This window comes from Antechinus flavipes, chromosome 1 (genome assembly GCF_016432865.1).
Source record: "Antechinus flavipes isolate AdamAnt ecotype Samford, QLD, Australia chromosome 1, AdamAnt_v2, whole genome shotgun sequence".
Classification (NCBI taxonomy): domain Eukaryota; kingdom Metazoa; phylum Chordata; class Mammalia; order Dasyuromorphia; family Dasyuridae; genus Antechinus; species Antechinus flavipes.
Window position 1 is genome coordinate 209,829,696 of NC_067398.1, and position 16,638 is coordinate 209,846,333.

At 35.7% G+C, this 16,638-nt stretch overlaps 1 protein-coding gene across 1 annotated transcript; it reads left to right on the forward strand.

Moving 5' to 3' along the window:
- The first annotated feature begins 300 nt into the window (after nt 1-300).
- Nucleotides 301-13,484, forward strand: CAVIN4 (caveolae associated protein 4). The gene is made up of 2 exons (XM_051995547.1): nt 301-836; nt 12,341-13,484. Exons 1-2 carry the CDS (start codon nt 429-431, stop codon nt 13,058-13,060), a joined length of 1,128 nt encoding a protein of 375 aa, XP_051851507.1. The 5' UTR covers nt 301-428; the 3' UTR covers nt 13,061-13,484.
- Nucleotides 13,485-16,638: the final 3,154 nt, after the last annotated feature.

Here is a 16,638-nt window from a genome sequence, read left to right on the forward strand (position 1 = left end):
TCCAAAGGAAAGGGAGTCAATGAAATGGGAGTAATAATATTGACATAAAATTTTTCTGATTGCCTTTTTTTTTATGTGATAAATGGATGTCCTGGAATTCTAGTAGTCCTCTTTTATATGTTTTCCTCTTCTGATGTTACTGTGGTCTTTGAGTCACTTGGTCTGTCAACAGACAATTTTAGAATATCCACTGTATGTGAAGTTTGGTGCCAGACTCGTTGAAGGGTTTCATATTGCAGAACAATTGCATATGGATATTTCTAGTTACAAATACTTGACCAACCTCCAGGGGTGGAGTTTCTTACCCTTTAAACCTCTATGTGGCTAGCTATCAAGCTAACTTCTTTGCTTTAAGTGCCAGAATTAATTGTGGGGTTAGTTATATTTCAGCCACTATATAGATTAATCAAAAAATAAAAAGAAGCAAAATGGATCATAACAAATCGACTGCCAACGCTGATAAAATCCATCAGAATCGGCTGTCAAGTGTTTCAATAGATGAAGACCAAGATGCAGCTTTGACAATTGTGACTGTCCTAGACAAAGTAGCTACAATAATAGACAGCGTCCAAGAAAGCCAGAAGAGAATAGAAGAGAGACATCGAACAATGGAAAATACAATCAAATCTGTCCAGATTGATATGTTGAAGCTTTCCCAGGCGCACAATAACACAGGATATATGGTAAACAAGCTGTTTGAGAAAACCCGGAAAGTCAGCGCCCATGTGAAAGAAATAAAAGCACGGGTGGAGAAGCACAGCCTAAATGTGAAGAAAGTGGAAACCAAGCAAGAAGAAATGCTCAGAAAAAACAAATTTAGAGTGGTCATCTTTCAGGTAATCTTATTCTCAGAATTATTTTCATTACTCTGAGTTTCTTCCAGACTTTCAGTATTCTAGAAATAATTTCCCTCTCTCCAAAAAAAAAGAGGTCACTCTTTACATTATAGAGCTTAATAATAACATGAAATAGTGGAGGCAGTTTGGATTAGGGAAGAGAGTGTTTCTATATAGAGATATAGATATATAAAAACCTGGATTCAGTAAATGATTCTGTCACTTGCTATTTACTGAATGACCTTGGACAAATTACTTAATGGACATCAGTTTCTCTACTATAAAATGAGGGGTCAAAATAAATGACCTCTAAGGTACCTTCTAACTTTTAAAATCTATGACACTGTAAAATGGGTCCTGGTTTCCAAAGGGGCTTCAGTACAAAATCCTTCTGACAGGAACCAACATGCTATTATTAGTACCCCAGGATTCTCAACCATTAAGTGTAAAATGAACTGTGGATCAGTTAAAGTTATTTCTTGCCTGTGAAATGCAATATGAGGCAGGCTTTCCCAGTCCATTGGCCATACATGACAATCATTTCTGCTGCTTTTACTTTTTACCTCATTAGGGACAGGCCAAAATAATAAAAATTCTATTTATATAACCTTCAGATATAGAATTTCTACTAATATTGAAAAAAATAGGCCATAGCAGGAAGAAGAGACATTGATATTCCTGGATTGGGGAATTGAAAAGAAACAAAGGTATAGTTGAGACAGTGCTGTACTTAAGTACAAGTAGTGGATTAAATCCTGACTCAAATGATTAATGTCTGTGTGATCCTAAGCAAGTTACTTTCTCAGACTCAGTTTCCTCATATGGAAAAGGAAAGGTTGAGACTGAATTAGCTGTATGGTCCCTTTTGGCTCTGAATATATGATCTTATGATTCTATTCTATTTTTTGAGATCTGTTCTTTATTGAGGCAAGTGGGAAGCAGAATGATATAATTAGATAGCTGACTTTGAAATCAGGAAGAAGTAGATTCAAATCCTGCTTTGGAAACACAACAGCTTCCCAGTCATGGAAAATCAATTCATCTTTTAGCTCTTGTTGGCAATTGTCTAAAATTCTGTCACAGAACTGCTGATCTGCATCAGCAGTATAGGGAGTTTTCACATGGGGAAGTTCCTCATATAGAAGAAACGAGAGGTCTGGCTCTCCCTCTCCACCATACCAACAGATAAGAGAAGTATTTGAACTACTTTGTGCTTCACATTCTTGATCTTTAAAATGGGCAGCAGAGTTGGACCGTATAGATAGATGAATTGCTGGGCATCTGCCAAGTGTTCTAGGTGACTACACTGGAGGCAGGAGATTATGGGCCACATGCAAAGACCTGAGACCCAACAACTAACTCCTAGAATTATATTTTTAAGTACAACCTTTGGCAAGACCTTCTTAAAGTGATGCAACCACTGATGGGCAATGTACCACCAGCACCATTATTCTATTTATAACCTTGAACAAAGCAGGGATGGAGCTTCAGAACTCCAACTAAGGCTGGTTTTTCTTATAGATTATTTGACTTTCATCTGAACTGATCAGTCATTGCTGTCAAATAAGTAGCTGGATTACTGCAATAAATTTCTCATGGGTATCCATGCTTCATCGATCTATCTTTCACTTAGTTGTCAAAGTGATTTTTCTAGATCTGGCCAGGTCACACAGATCTCTACTCAGTAAACTCCAGTGGCTCCCTACTATTATGTCTCTTTAGTGCTGAAAACTCATCACAAACTGATCACTTTCTGCCTTTTAGTCTTCTTATGTTTTATTTCCTTCCACATGCTCTACATTTCAACTGTACGAGCTTACTTGCTGTTCCTTGCACATAATGTTCGATGTTCCAGCTCTATTCCTTTTTTTCTGGGAGAGATGAAGAGAGGAAAGAAGAAAGGAAGGAAGGAGGGAAGGAGTAAAGCAGGCTCAGAAGGAAGGGGGGAAAAGAGAGAACAAAGAAAGTGAAGGAAGGAAGGAAAGAGGGAGAGAGGGAGGAAGGAAGAAGGAACCCCTTTCTCAAAGGAAATAAAAGTGTCACCAAATCCACAATCTTTCAAATTCAATTCAACAAATTAGTAAGTAACTGCTATGTGCAATGTATTATAGTGAGCATTGAGAGTACAAATATTCATTAATAATATTAGGTGACTTTATAGAGAGTGATTTACCATGTGCCATCATCACATTTGATTCTTACACCAGCCTTGATAAAAATAAAAACTAAAGTGTAATAGGGAAATGTTTAACAAAATAAACAAAAATACAATACAACATAATGTTTTCTTTTGTTTTGTTTTGTTTATTTTGGTGAGCAGTTGAGATTAAGTGAGTTGCCCCGGATCAAACAGCTAGGAAGTGTTAAGTATCTGAGGCCACATTTGAACTCAGATCCTCCTGACTTCAGGGCTGATGCTTTATCCACTGCACTAACTAGCTGCCCCAACATAGATAATGTTTATTTGTGGTTAGACATTTTTAAAAATTTATTTCATTTTTAATTTATAGAATAAAATAATCATTTTCATAATAGTATAATAAAAGATGATGAAACTGCAAATCTATTATGAACAGCTTAATGATTAGACATTTTTCACATACAAAAACTGAGAAATAGGAAATGTATTCCAACTTGCCCAAGTACACATATATCTACATAGCAAATTCAGGATTCAAGTCCCAATCCTTGGACTCCAAATCTAATTCTTTTTTTTTTTTTTTTCTATTATCCTATGCTGTCTCTTCAAATTAAACCTACCTACTGCTTTTAAGAAATACTATATGTGTATGTGTACATGCATACATGAGTGTGCACATGTGTTTGTGCAAGTTATATATACATATACACGTGTATCTGTGCATTAACTATGCATGTGTGTGTGTGTCAGATGTATGTGTGTCCCATCTTCCTTTTTCCCTCTCCCTTTCTTTCCTTCTGTCCTTCCTTCCTCCTCTTCCTTTCTCTAAGAACCATGGTTTCATCACTGAAAGTCTTCCCTCTGCTGACATATATTAAAACTTCTCCACACTTTAAGAAACCCTATCAAGGTTGCTGTGGCCAAAAACTTTGTTATTTTGTTTGCCAACCGTCTTTTGCTGAGCCTCTTTGATCTTATGTATGCTGATATTCTGATTATAGATAAGCCAGGTTCATTTGCAAATTCTTTCTAGCTTGGTAGGAATGGCCTTTGAGAAGGAAGGACCAACTGGATAAAGCTTTGGAATTTGAGTGTTTTTTCTTCTGCTGAATTGTAAGATATTAAATAGCATGGACCCAGTCCAGGCTCAACCCATCACTTATTTTTCCCCATTTTTATATCTATTTCTTCCAGTAGGAAATGTATCTCTTCTAGTAACCAACAGTTTTATAATTGAGTCCAAGGTCACATACTAAGCAACAACAGAGATGAGATTTGAAAACAGGTTCCCTAATTTCAAATCTAGTGTTTCTTCCATTATACTATACTGCCTACTCAGTGTAGCCTTAATCACTGAATGGGTGTTGCATCAGTCAAACTGAGACCTGTTAAGACTTAGCTAAAAAAGGCCAAGGTCTCCTATTTCATCTCCAGTCATCTTGATGTATGTCTGGCCACTGGATTCAGAAGTCTCTGGAGGGGAAAGTGCATCAGGTGACCTTGCCCAGCCCTTCCTAACTTAAATCCAACTCACTTGAATGTCATGCATCACCTCCCTAATATCATGGTGATCTTCCAAATGAAGGTTAAACAAGTTAAATACTAGAAGAGGACCGAGATTTTGCAGAATAATATTGTACTCTCCCCTTTAACTTCCAGCAACATATAAAATCAAACCTGGAAGGGACCTTAGAAATCACAAGGTTCAAACCCCTAATTAAGTAGATAAGAAAATTAAGATCCAGACACATGTCATGATTTATTCAAGATTGCTTGATAAGCAAAGCTGACAAATATCCACTTCTCTTGAATCTTACCCTACTTCTATTCCTGTGTTATTTTTATTGTTCATTTGTTTCAATGATGACTCTCCAATTTTTAAAAAATGTTCTTTCCTTCCTTCCTTCCCTTTCCTTCCTTCCTTCCTTTTTTTCTTCTTTCCTTCCACAATTGGGGTTAAGTGACTTGCCCATGGACACAATGCTAGGAAATGTTAAATGTCGGAAGCCACATTTGAACCCAGATTCTCTGGGCCAGTGCATTATCCACTGCATTATCTAGCTGCTCCTTGAGGCTGAATTTGAATTCATATCCTCCTGATTATGAGCCCAGTGATATATCCACTGTATCACTTAGCTTCAAATTCTCTTATTTTTATTGCCTCTCTTTCTACTAGATGCTAATTTCCTCCTGATTATGTCCATCATTTTTGTCATTGTTATTTTACAGAACCCTGATGGACAAAGTCAATTTTCCAAATGTAATGGTGCTTTACTGAAAGATAAAAGTGTTTAAAAAGTGAAAATTTATAGCTAACCCAAAGCATAACATAACTTCTGGACTTCAGTTTCTTAATTTATAAAATGAGGGAGTTAGGGTGACCAGAGGTGTCAATCTCATGACCAATGGGCCAAAAAGTGTCAGAAAAATTCTTGATTGGGGCTGAACCAGATTAAAATGTAATTGGGTAATGTTAAACAAAATAAATAAAAATGCCATACAACACAGATAATATTAATTTGTGGTTTTCTAAGTCAATATATGGCCCTCAGGGTTCTGTCTCTATTTGAGTTTGACTACAAGAAACTACCATCTCTTCCAGATCTTCCCTCTATGATCTTATGAGTCAGAAGGGAACATGACAATCCCACGCTAGTCCACACTGGCATGTCAGTGCAGGCGGGGAAAGGGATGGGTTGGGAACACCAACAAATTCCCTAAAAGGACTGGGGCTTTGGGGAGACAGGTGGATCTAGATAAATGATTAGCTCTTCTAAATTCCTTGAATTTTTTACCCCAGAGTCTATATAGTTTTGACTTCCTGATCTGAATCCTTCTTCTAGCAACTGGTTTTCCCATTCTCCTTAGCATGAGCTATGCCTCAGGAAAGATATAACACTTTGAACATTAATTGTTATTTTCTTACATATTATATGTATGTACATAACATATATACATATATATATATGTATGTATGTTAGGCATGGTGATATATGATATATTTCCATCACATCACTTTGCCAGGCATGTATTGTAGGCTAAATCTAAATTTGGCTTGGGCCAGTGGATTCAAAGATTTTTTTTTTTTTTTAACTCACAAACAGGCACTCATGAATTGTAAAATTTAAAACTACTTTGATGTATCAAGTAATGAACTTAGAGTCAGGAAGGCTTAGGTTCAAAAACATCCTTTAATAATTGGTGATCCTGGCCTTCACCTGCCTTCATTTGCTTATCTCTAAAACAGGGATAATAATTGTAACCTACTTTCAAGGATAATTGTGAGTATAAAATATGATATTTGTCAAGTACTTTGCAAATTCAAAGCACTATATAAATCTATTATTACTATTTAATAATTTTTGTAAAATTGAAAGATCAGCCATCAAATCAGAAATTCAAGAACATGACTACATAGCTCAGAAAAAAAAATTGTAACAAATGCAGGTCTATAGTTCAGACTACCAGGTGTGCAAAACTCCAGGCGGGACTGAGCTAAAGCCAGGTAGGGAAGACTATCTCAGTCGAGGGAGTCTGCCCAAGCTTCTACCACACTTTTTCTCAAAGAATTTATATTCTGAAGGGGAAATGTATTGTATGCACATACGTGAATGATATGAACACACCATAATAAACACAATGTTATTTTAATAGAGAAAGTAATAACAGCTGGGAGGATTAGGAAAGGCTTCATATAGGAGATAATGTTTAAGCTGAACTTTGAAGGAGTCTCAGTGGCAGATCAGGGTGAGAAAGGGTTTCACAGTTCTGGGGGGCACTTCAGAGTGAAGGGGCAGAGAGTGGAATGGAATGTTTTGGTTGAAAAACAGCAAAACAAGTCTGGCTGTATGATAGAGTTCCATTTCTGATTTTAGATAGTTGGTTCTAAAGAGGTCACTTCATCTTTCTCAGTCTTACCTATAAAATGGATGTAATAATATTTGAACTATTTGCCTTATGAAGTTATCCTGAAGAAAGATATTTAAAACTGAGAATGAGAGTCCTCATAACTGTGAATGGTCAGTTTTATGTCAAAATTATGGGGGTATGGGGAAATATAACTCTGGTTTCTTTAACTGATGTAAAAAAAAGTGACCATCATCTATTACCTAATTTGAATTTTTTAAAGAAAAATTCAGTATTCATTTTTTGCCAGTTAGAATAAGAAAAAGGGTAAACAAAACCCCCCCAAAAATGTAAAGGGAAATATGAATTTCATCCTCCTTCGGCTTCCTTATTCTGAGTTCTTCCTGGAAACTCATTTTCTAGTTCCTATATCAGCATTGTTCATTTCTCTTTTGAAGATTCATTTTTTACTTTTTTTCTGCTCAAATTTTATTTTATTTATTTCTTCTTCATTCCTTGATATTGTCCAAAGGCAGATTATCTACACACACTCCTGCAGACTGTATGAGTCACAGTCATACAAACACACACACATCACTTTAGATTTTGATGTATTTAATGAAGCAGAGTGGTTGAGTGAGAAAAGCATCAGTCTAGAGCATGAGGACTAGGAATCAAACTGCTTCTGGCATTGAGGAACTTTATATGAACATAGATCCATATTCTTTGGACTTCAGCTTTGTCATTTGTAATGTTAGAGGCTTATACTAAATTGGGGTGGCTGGAGAAAAACAGAGACAGAGACAGACAGAGATAGAGACAGAGAGAGACCAAAAGAGTCAGATGAAGACAGAGAAAGAAACAGAGACAGAGACAGTAAGAGAGAGAAGGTGATATAGAGAGACAAAAACAGAGAAACAAAGTAGTGACATAGAGAAAGACATTGATAGAGAAATACAAAGAGAAACACACAGAGAAACAGAGACAAGTGGGAAATGGAGAGATGGACTAAGGAGAACACCCGCTATGCTAAGGGGGTATGAATGTTTTTGGAGTACAAATGGAGCATTTAGCCTGTCCATTTGCTATTTCTCACATTCACTACATAACCATCCCACTTTCTTTTCAGAACATACACTGCCTCAATGATATTTTTTATCCTCCTCCTATGCAAGTCACTGAGGATAACATGACATGGACTATTTATAACTGCCATTTGTCTTTCCATTGCCACACACTTTCATGCTTTGAACTGATGGGTAAATAAAGGAGAATGAATCTGTGACTTAGTGAATGACAGAGACAGAGAAACAGAGACAGAAAAGGGGAAGTGTGATAGGAAAGAGAGAGAGAGAGAGAGACAGAAAGAAAGAGAGAGAGAGAGAGAGAGAGAGAGAGAGAGAGAGAGAGACAGACAGAAAAGGAAAGAGAAGTCAGAAAAGAAAAAAAAGGGATGATTAAGGGAAATTGAACAAAGCAAGCAAAGGGTGTTAATTAATACATGTTAAATCCAATTATAGGGAATAGCATTTCAAAAGAGAATTCTGTATTAAGAAGCTGTTTCTACTTCTCGTAGTATTTATCAATGCCTTTTTACAATGAATTCTCCACAATTAACAATTCTTCCCTGAAGTATTCTCCTACTTCCTCATCTTAGAATGTAGGTAGCTCTGAGGTCTTGAAGACCTTACCTTAAACTCTAAGTCACTTTAAGACCAATAATATATGTTCTGTCATCTGAGGACCAGCCTATATAGATTCTAGAAGATTCATCAACAGATTGGTAATTCTAGTGAATTTTATTTTCTTTCACAGCAATTTGCAAAGACCAAAGGCAAAGAGGACTTTAGATACAGATCCATATCTGTGAGGGAAGTGCCTACATAAAGGAAATCATGGATTTTTGCAGTTCTGAAGTGTTGGACCTGACTTCTCAAACTCGCACTCAGAAATTGGGTCCCAGAGGAATCAGAGATACTCTAATTAGATTTGAGGTAATCTGAGTCCACAGTCTCAGCACTATAACCCCCAAGTTTCACTAACATATTTGCCTTCAGTAGTCAGCTAGAGATAATTAGCTCAAAGCAAATATATTTATGGCATTATATGCGATGTAAGAACAATAGATGTAAAATATAAAATATAAAATATTTCTCCCATAAACCTGGGACAAATTCAATCATTTCAAGTCCAACTCTTCATGACCCCATTTGGGGTGTTCTTGACAAAGATACTGAAGTGGTTTGTCATTTCCTTCTCTGAAATATTTTATAAATGAGGAAACTAGGCAAATAGAGTTAAGTGACTTATCTAGGCTTCTACAACTGGTAGGTATCTTAGGTCAGATTTGAACTCAAGAAGATGAATCTTTTTTACTTCAGGCCCAGAATTCTATCCACTGCACCATCTCACAGCCACACAAAGTACTATTATTGATGGATAAAGTTGGATAGGAGAAAGAGACCTCCCTCCATTGCTACACTCAGGAAGGGGTGCTGGGGAAAGACCAAAGTAAGTGTACCTGGGTTCTTCCTCCTCGGTTAATTCTTTTCTCAAATGTTGGAAATAATCCTGATTTCAGGGTTTTATAAAAGTCACCAGGACATAGCTGATTTCTGAGACAATGGCTAACTGACCATATAATTCTGAAAAGTTGATTTAAGAACTTTTTTTTTAATACTTTACAAAACAAGAGAGATATGTCTTCTATAAGGTACAAATGATCAATTTCAAAATCTTTCCATCCCTTTGTTTCTGTTATCTGTCCTTTTTAATCTTCCAACTTCATCAAGTGGGTTGGGGGATTCCTGAGGTTCTCTGATTAACCCCTTTCTAAGAATGATCTTGTATAACCAAAGCTTTTTTGGGTAATGTCCACTTAACAGTTATTTGGTCACATTCTATTTTTACAGAGAGAAAAAAAGCTAAATTCTTCAGGTTGGGATTTTTGGGGTTTTGTTCTATCAGTTATTATTTTTTAACTACTCTTTTCACTGATGGACTCAGAGTGCAAATTTTTTCCCCTTCCTTTATAATCTTGCTTCCTCCTGACTCCCAAAGATAGTTAATGTGGAAATATGTCTTGTATCATTTCATATATATATATATATATATATATATATATATATATATATAATGGGTATCATATTTCTTGCATTCTCCAGGAATAGAGGAGAAGCTGGAAGGAGGGAGAATTTGGATCTGAGAATTATATATATATATGCTTTTTTTAATTAAAGCTTTATATTTTCAAAACATATGCATGGATAATTTTTCAACAGTGACCCTTGCAAAACCTTGTGTTCCAATTTTCCCCCTTCTCTCCCAACTTCTCCCCTGGATGGCAAGTAATACAATATATGTTAAACATGACATATTTATGTTAGACCTCCCTATTGATAGTGCAGTCTGTGGCTATAGCAGGTGTTAGGAGTGAGGAGGAGTTAAAGGTATTTTGATCCCTCCCACGACCACTGATTCATCAGAGTAACAAGATTCCTACACATATTTCTTTTAACATGTATCATCCTGGTGCCTAATGCCAAGGAATTTTAAGTAACAAAAAACAACAAAGATGTTAACAAAATAAGCAAAGCAGCAGAAGAAAACTGGTTGTATGTTTGTTTTGCTTAACTATATATTTTTTATTATTATTTTTACAAGGGACACTTTCTATTTGGGATGGGAGACAATTGGTGGGTAGTTGTAAGGATTAAAAAAAAAAGCAGAAGAAGAAATGTGTCAATGACACATTTTAAATACACTGAAGTAAGCAGAAAGAAGTTCGGAAGGGGACACTGATAAGTAGGGCAGTTCTATTGTTACTGTGTTAAATTTAATACAGGTGTATCTCAGAGATATTGCAGATTCACTTCCAGACCATCACAATAAAGTGAATATAACAATAAAGGGAGTCATTTGAATTTTTGGTTTCCCAGTGCATATAAAAGTTATATTTATACTATACTTTCATCTATTAAGTTGACAATTGTATTATATCTAAAAACAATATATATTCCTTAATTAAAAATACTTTATTGCTAAAAGAAAAATGCTAACCATTATCTGAGCTTTCAATAAATTGTAATCTTTTTGTTAGTGGAATCTTGCTTTGATGTGGGTGGCTGCTAATTGAGCAGGTTGCTGAAGATTGGTATGGCTATGGCAATTTCTTAAAATAAGAAAGCAATGAAATTTGCCCCATCAATTGACTCTTCCTTTCGTTTGAACATTTAGAAGCCCTTGTAGCTAGGGCTACAAGTTCTGTCTCCAGGATAAGAAGTCCCAGGAAAGGGAAAGAAACAGAGAAGAAATCCATGAGTGGAACAGTCAGAAGACACATAACTTTTCCCTATTGAGTTCACCATCTTGTATGGGCATAGTTTGTGGAGTCCAAAAGCAATTACAGTACTAGAAAGATCACTGATCACAAATCACAATAACAGATATGACAATAATGAAAATTTTGAAATAATGTTAGAATGACTAAAATGTGACACAAAGACATGCTATAAGCACTTGCTGTTGGAAAATTGGTGGGTACTGATAGACTTGCTCGACACAGGGTTGCCACAAACCTTTCATTTGTCTTTTTTTTTTTTTAAGCAATATCTATGAAGTACAAAAAAGCAAAGCATAAAATGAGGCATGCTTATACAAACTTAAAAAAATGATATAATTTAAATTTATAATATAAGTTCATGAAGGAATTGCATTTATCATCATCCTTTCTGGGTTTTTTTTAATGTTGAAATATTCAGAGTTTTAACATTTTTTAAGTTCATAGGGAAAAGCAAATTCATATAAAATAAAAGAAATTGGATGGCTCATTGGCAAGTTTTTTTTCCCTTAAAACTTTCTTTGGTTTTAATTTGTTAAACTCATTTAATATGTACTTGAAATAGTATTATAGATTTTCTTTTAGGAATTGTTACCTAGTTCTAGATTCTGTACTTTTTAAAGTTTTATGTAATTTTAAAATATCTTTTATTTAGTATGAGGTCTTAGATGAATTTCTTTAATACTTGCTTTTCATTGTTTGAAATAGTCTTTTGTGTAATTAACATTTGGTGGAAAGGAATAGAAGCTTGGATCAACCTCCCCCTTTAATGAATAGCATCTCAGAAAGTGGTCTCCATCTAAAATAATTGTACCTCAATGGCAAGGGAGATGGCAGGAGGGGTTGGAGTGAGGGAGCATATAAATATAATTCTAGTCTGACACCCCTGTTTTAGGAGGAGAGCCTTGTGGTTCTAATTACCTTTGCATCCTCAGGAGTCTCTCTTGGAGAAGAATGGCAAGATTCCAAAGATATCTATCCATGTATCCCCTCCAAGTTATCTGGCTATACATTTAGATATCACTGGTTGTCCCTTCATTCCTTTGAGTCTGTTTCCTCATCTATGTAATGGATCTAATAATATTTGCTCTTCCTACTTCACAGGGATATTATAAATCTTTAAATTATATAGAAATGTCTACTATTATAATTTCCTTTCTTTCCTTTCCCTCCACCCAGGAGGAAGTCCCATGCCCTACATCTCTCTCTGTTGTTAAGGAAAAAAGCCTACTTGAGGATACACAAGAAGATGAATTCTGCCTTCCAGATGATCTCTCTTCGGATGAAGAATATGAAATTGAAGAAAGCAGAGCTGCTCAGTTTAAAAAGTCAGGAAAGAAGCAAATTGATAACATTAAAAAGGCCTTCTCTAAAGAAAACATGCAGAAGACAAGACAGAATTTTGACAAGAAAGTAGACAGAATTCGGACTAGAATTGTGACTCCTGAGAGGAGAGAAAGGATCAGACAGTCGGGAGAGAGACTGAGGCAGTCGGGAGAGAGACTAAGGCAGTCAGGAGAGAAACTGAGGCAATCTTCAGGAGAAAGATTGAAGCAGTCTGGTGAAAGATTTAAGAAAACAATTTCTAAAGCAACTCCAACAAAAGAAACTTTCAAGATGCATCTCCATAAGAAAGGCAAAGAACGAACCACTGCAGAAGGACAAGAAGGAATTCAGGATATGGGAGTGGATATTATTGGCAGGAGTGGGCCTGATGAATCCCTAAATGAGCTCTACACAGAAATGGCAGCTACCACTGAGAATGTACAAGGCAGAGAAGTATATCCTACACAATCAGAAGAGGAAACCCAAATTCCTATGGAAAATATAGTTCTGCAGCCCCAAATAAAAGGAAGTAATGATGAATCCCTTTTGCTGGATTTAAAACAATCAACATAAAGGGAACCAACCCATCTTTGATTGTGTCTGCTTCATCAAACAATTCTAATTAGAAAAAAGTAGTAATTTTTATTTTTAACATTATATAAAATAGATAAATGCTATTATTTCACTTAATGTATTCCAGGCTATCAATTATGTTTTAATAAGCCAGGCAATTTAAAAATCTCATTTTATTGGCATTTTTTCCCCTTCAGTGAGGAATAAAATACCAATGAATGATAAAGCTTTTTTTGTTGTTGTTGTTTAGATTATTGGATTTTGCCTTTCCCTTCACAAGTATGGAAACATCTTGAATTTCTTTTCTCTCTTGTGAGGGAGGGAAGAGTTTCAAAGTAGGGAACATTTGATTATCTAAAAGAAACAAAAGAAATTGTTTAGCTGCTGTGGTCATATGCAAATAAACTCTTGATTTTTGGCTCAATAGTAGCAACAGGAAAGTTATTATAGTAGTGAAAGCCACAACATTTGTATAAATTTTGCTCTAAAATGTGTCTGTTTACACACTCAACTATTTAAATACTTATATCAATTGTATGTATGATACTATTGTCTCTGAAGTGGAACAGCTTCCTAACTCATGGGGACATAGTTTCTCCTAATACTATGGGGGTACAGCTTAGAGCTTCTAGAAGATGCTAGTAGATTTAAATTTTGCTATTCCACCTTATTTCTTATTACAACTTTGTAATGGAAATTACAAAACAAAAATAGAAAAAAGTTAACTACGTAGTAGCCTCAACTTTCCCTTCTAGTGTTCTCCAAATCCTGAGGACCTTCCTAGAGATATTCCTAACTTGCTGAGCTCGTGCCTGAAACTGCCTGGGTTGTGCCCTAATCTTTTGTCTCCTCAGCATGTCCTCGAAGGTTTAACTCAGTTGGCACACAGACTAAAATACATTTACTATAGTGAAAGTGAGTATGAAGTATAAAAATAAGGTCTAAAGAAGTTGAACACACTTTTGGTAAGATTCAATTTTCAGTTTCTTAAATGTTCTTCTTTATCATATCCCTTTGTTCTTGAAAGAAAGGTGTCAGTCAGGAAGGGCTATCATTCTAAAGTTAGAATAGGAGAAATCAACTCACCATATCCTCCAGCTTACCTAGTGTCTCACTACACTCAGAAATTGAACTATTTTCCATGTATACGCTGTTCTACTAGGTATTTAGCTATAAGATACTTCAGAAACCAAGAGTAATTCAACAAAGTAACCTAGCACCACTAATTTCCTTATCTGCATCACTTCCCCATGTATTGCCAATATGACCAGAAATTCAAGGACAAATCAATAGACTTGGTATTTCATGGGCTAACCTGCTCTCCTCTCCTCCACCCTGATAATGCACATATGTTCAGAATGGAATCTTCTCCTGATGTCAATTGCCAGGAGTACCAGTCAATCACAAAGCACCAATGCCAGCGAAGTGAATATCAGGAAGTTCCGGGAGATATAAAGTACTGTGCCAGCCCTTTTAAAATCTCTCCAGAGCCTCAACCTAACTTGGCTCCTACAATGCTTGTGGTAATCATAGCCCTGAGCTTTTTCCATTCTTCTCTCCCTCCCTTCCTCCCCCTCTCTCTTTCTCCCTCCCTCCCTTTCTCCTTCTCTCTCTCTCTCCTTTCCTTCCTCCATCCTTCCCTCCTTCCCTTTTTTCTTTCCTCTCTCCCCCCTCTCTCTCCCTTCCTCCCTCTTTTTCTCCCTGTCTCTCTCCCTTTTTTCTTCCCTTCCTCCCTCCCTCCCTCCCTTCTTTTCTCTCTCAATCTCTAATCCCTCCTCCTTCCCTCTCTCTCCTCCCTAAAGATTTGGAAAAATGCAGAAGGAAATTTGGTGCCCAAATATACATGTTTAAAGTAAAAGTACTTGGGTATTTGATTTAGTAGCAATTCCTTTTCTTTTCCTTAATAAACACAATCTTGATATTCCATAATATTTGTGAAATGCAGATGGTTGAAAACTAAAATATGTACAGAGTGAATAGTACTCTGAAAGGAACACATTTTAAATAGTTCTACATTCAAAGAAGAATAGCTTAAAAGACTTATATAAACATTTCTTTGAGACACAATCAGTATTTATAAAAGTTATCATTATATATTAATCATAAATAGTTTGATATCTCTAATTTTAAATATTCATTTTAGCATTCAACATTAAACATGATAAATACTAAAATATATGTGTGGTATAACCATTCCAATAGCTAGTTACTGTTGCTAGTTTCAAAGGAATTCTGTGGGAATATAGAACTATTATAGAGAGCAAATTTCAGGGGTTTTCTGCCCCATGCAAGAATTTACTTTATCAAAAAGATATATGGCAGCCAATATGTCTATAGAACAAACTTTGTAAAGTTAATTTTCCCATATTTTGTTAATCCATTAAAGATCTGTGCTTTTCTTAGCTGGGAGATTTTCTTCACCTTTCTAAATAAATCCTAGGTAATTACTCAAGGCACATAGAGATTAAATAATTTTGCCCAGAATCATGCAGTTAGTTAGCAAGTATCAAAAGTAATATGTGAACACAAGTATCCCAGATTCTAGTCTCTACTAGCCTTTCTATTTTCTGCTCCAGCGTTCTGCACATAGTAGACACATAATAAATGTTTATTGGCTGTTTGGTTTTCAGAGTGTGGTCAGGTGACTCCTAGGAGTCTCCGAGATTCTTTTGTGGAGTCTTAAGGTCCAAAAGTAATTTCATGATAGCAAGATGTTTTGTTTTTAACATGGTAAATATCAATAGCTATAACTCACATAAACAAAAGCTTTTGAGGGAGGAGACATTGTCAATCATTTTTAAGAGTGTAAAAAATTTTAGGCCAAAAAGTTTGAGAACCATCATTTTATTCCAACTTACCTCTATGATCAGAAATGTTTCTTAATGGGAAGAAGGGAGGAAATAAGTATTATATCTGCTATATCTGCTAAACTGTAGGGGGAGGTAAAGAAAAATTGACAAAGAAGGAGTTAAGAAAGTATTCAGGTTCTTGACATACATTATTACCTGCAGTTTGTAAAAGCCCCTTGAGATTAATCAATCTTCATCATCTCAGCCTTAAAGTCCCCCAAAGAAAGGGTTAGGAGATGTCACAGAAAACATGGACTTCTTTTCATCTTTGCTACCTTAATTAGAAGCTTGATGTGGGGCCTGTTCTTCCATCCATCATTCCTAACCAGGATAAGAAGTCTCAAAGCTCAGAGTTATTAGTGTGCTCCAACTTCAACCACTATTTTATAAGTAATCTTCCCTTGTCCTATGCTTGTTAAGAAGACTTCATAAGGAAGCAGTCTGGGAGAGGATGCCTGTAAACTCTCAATTATTTCTTGAGAAAAGATAAACATTTAGATTTGTTGTTTCTGCTTATCAATTTTTAGAAACTATAGGTGCTTTCCCCTAAAATCCCCTAAATTCCCCTTAGAAAAAGGTAGTTGTGAGCATTTAGAAAGCATTTTTCCTTCAACAATGTCTCTTAACACACTGTTGACTTCAGTTAAAAGCAAACAGTGTAACATTCTATAATATCATATCATGTTATAAGTACTGCTTCTGCTCACAAGATGAATATAACCTCTAGGG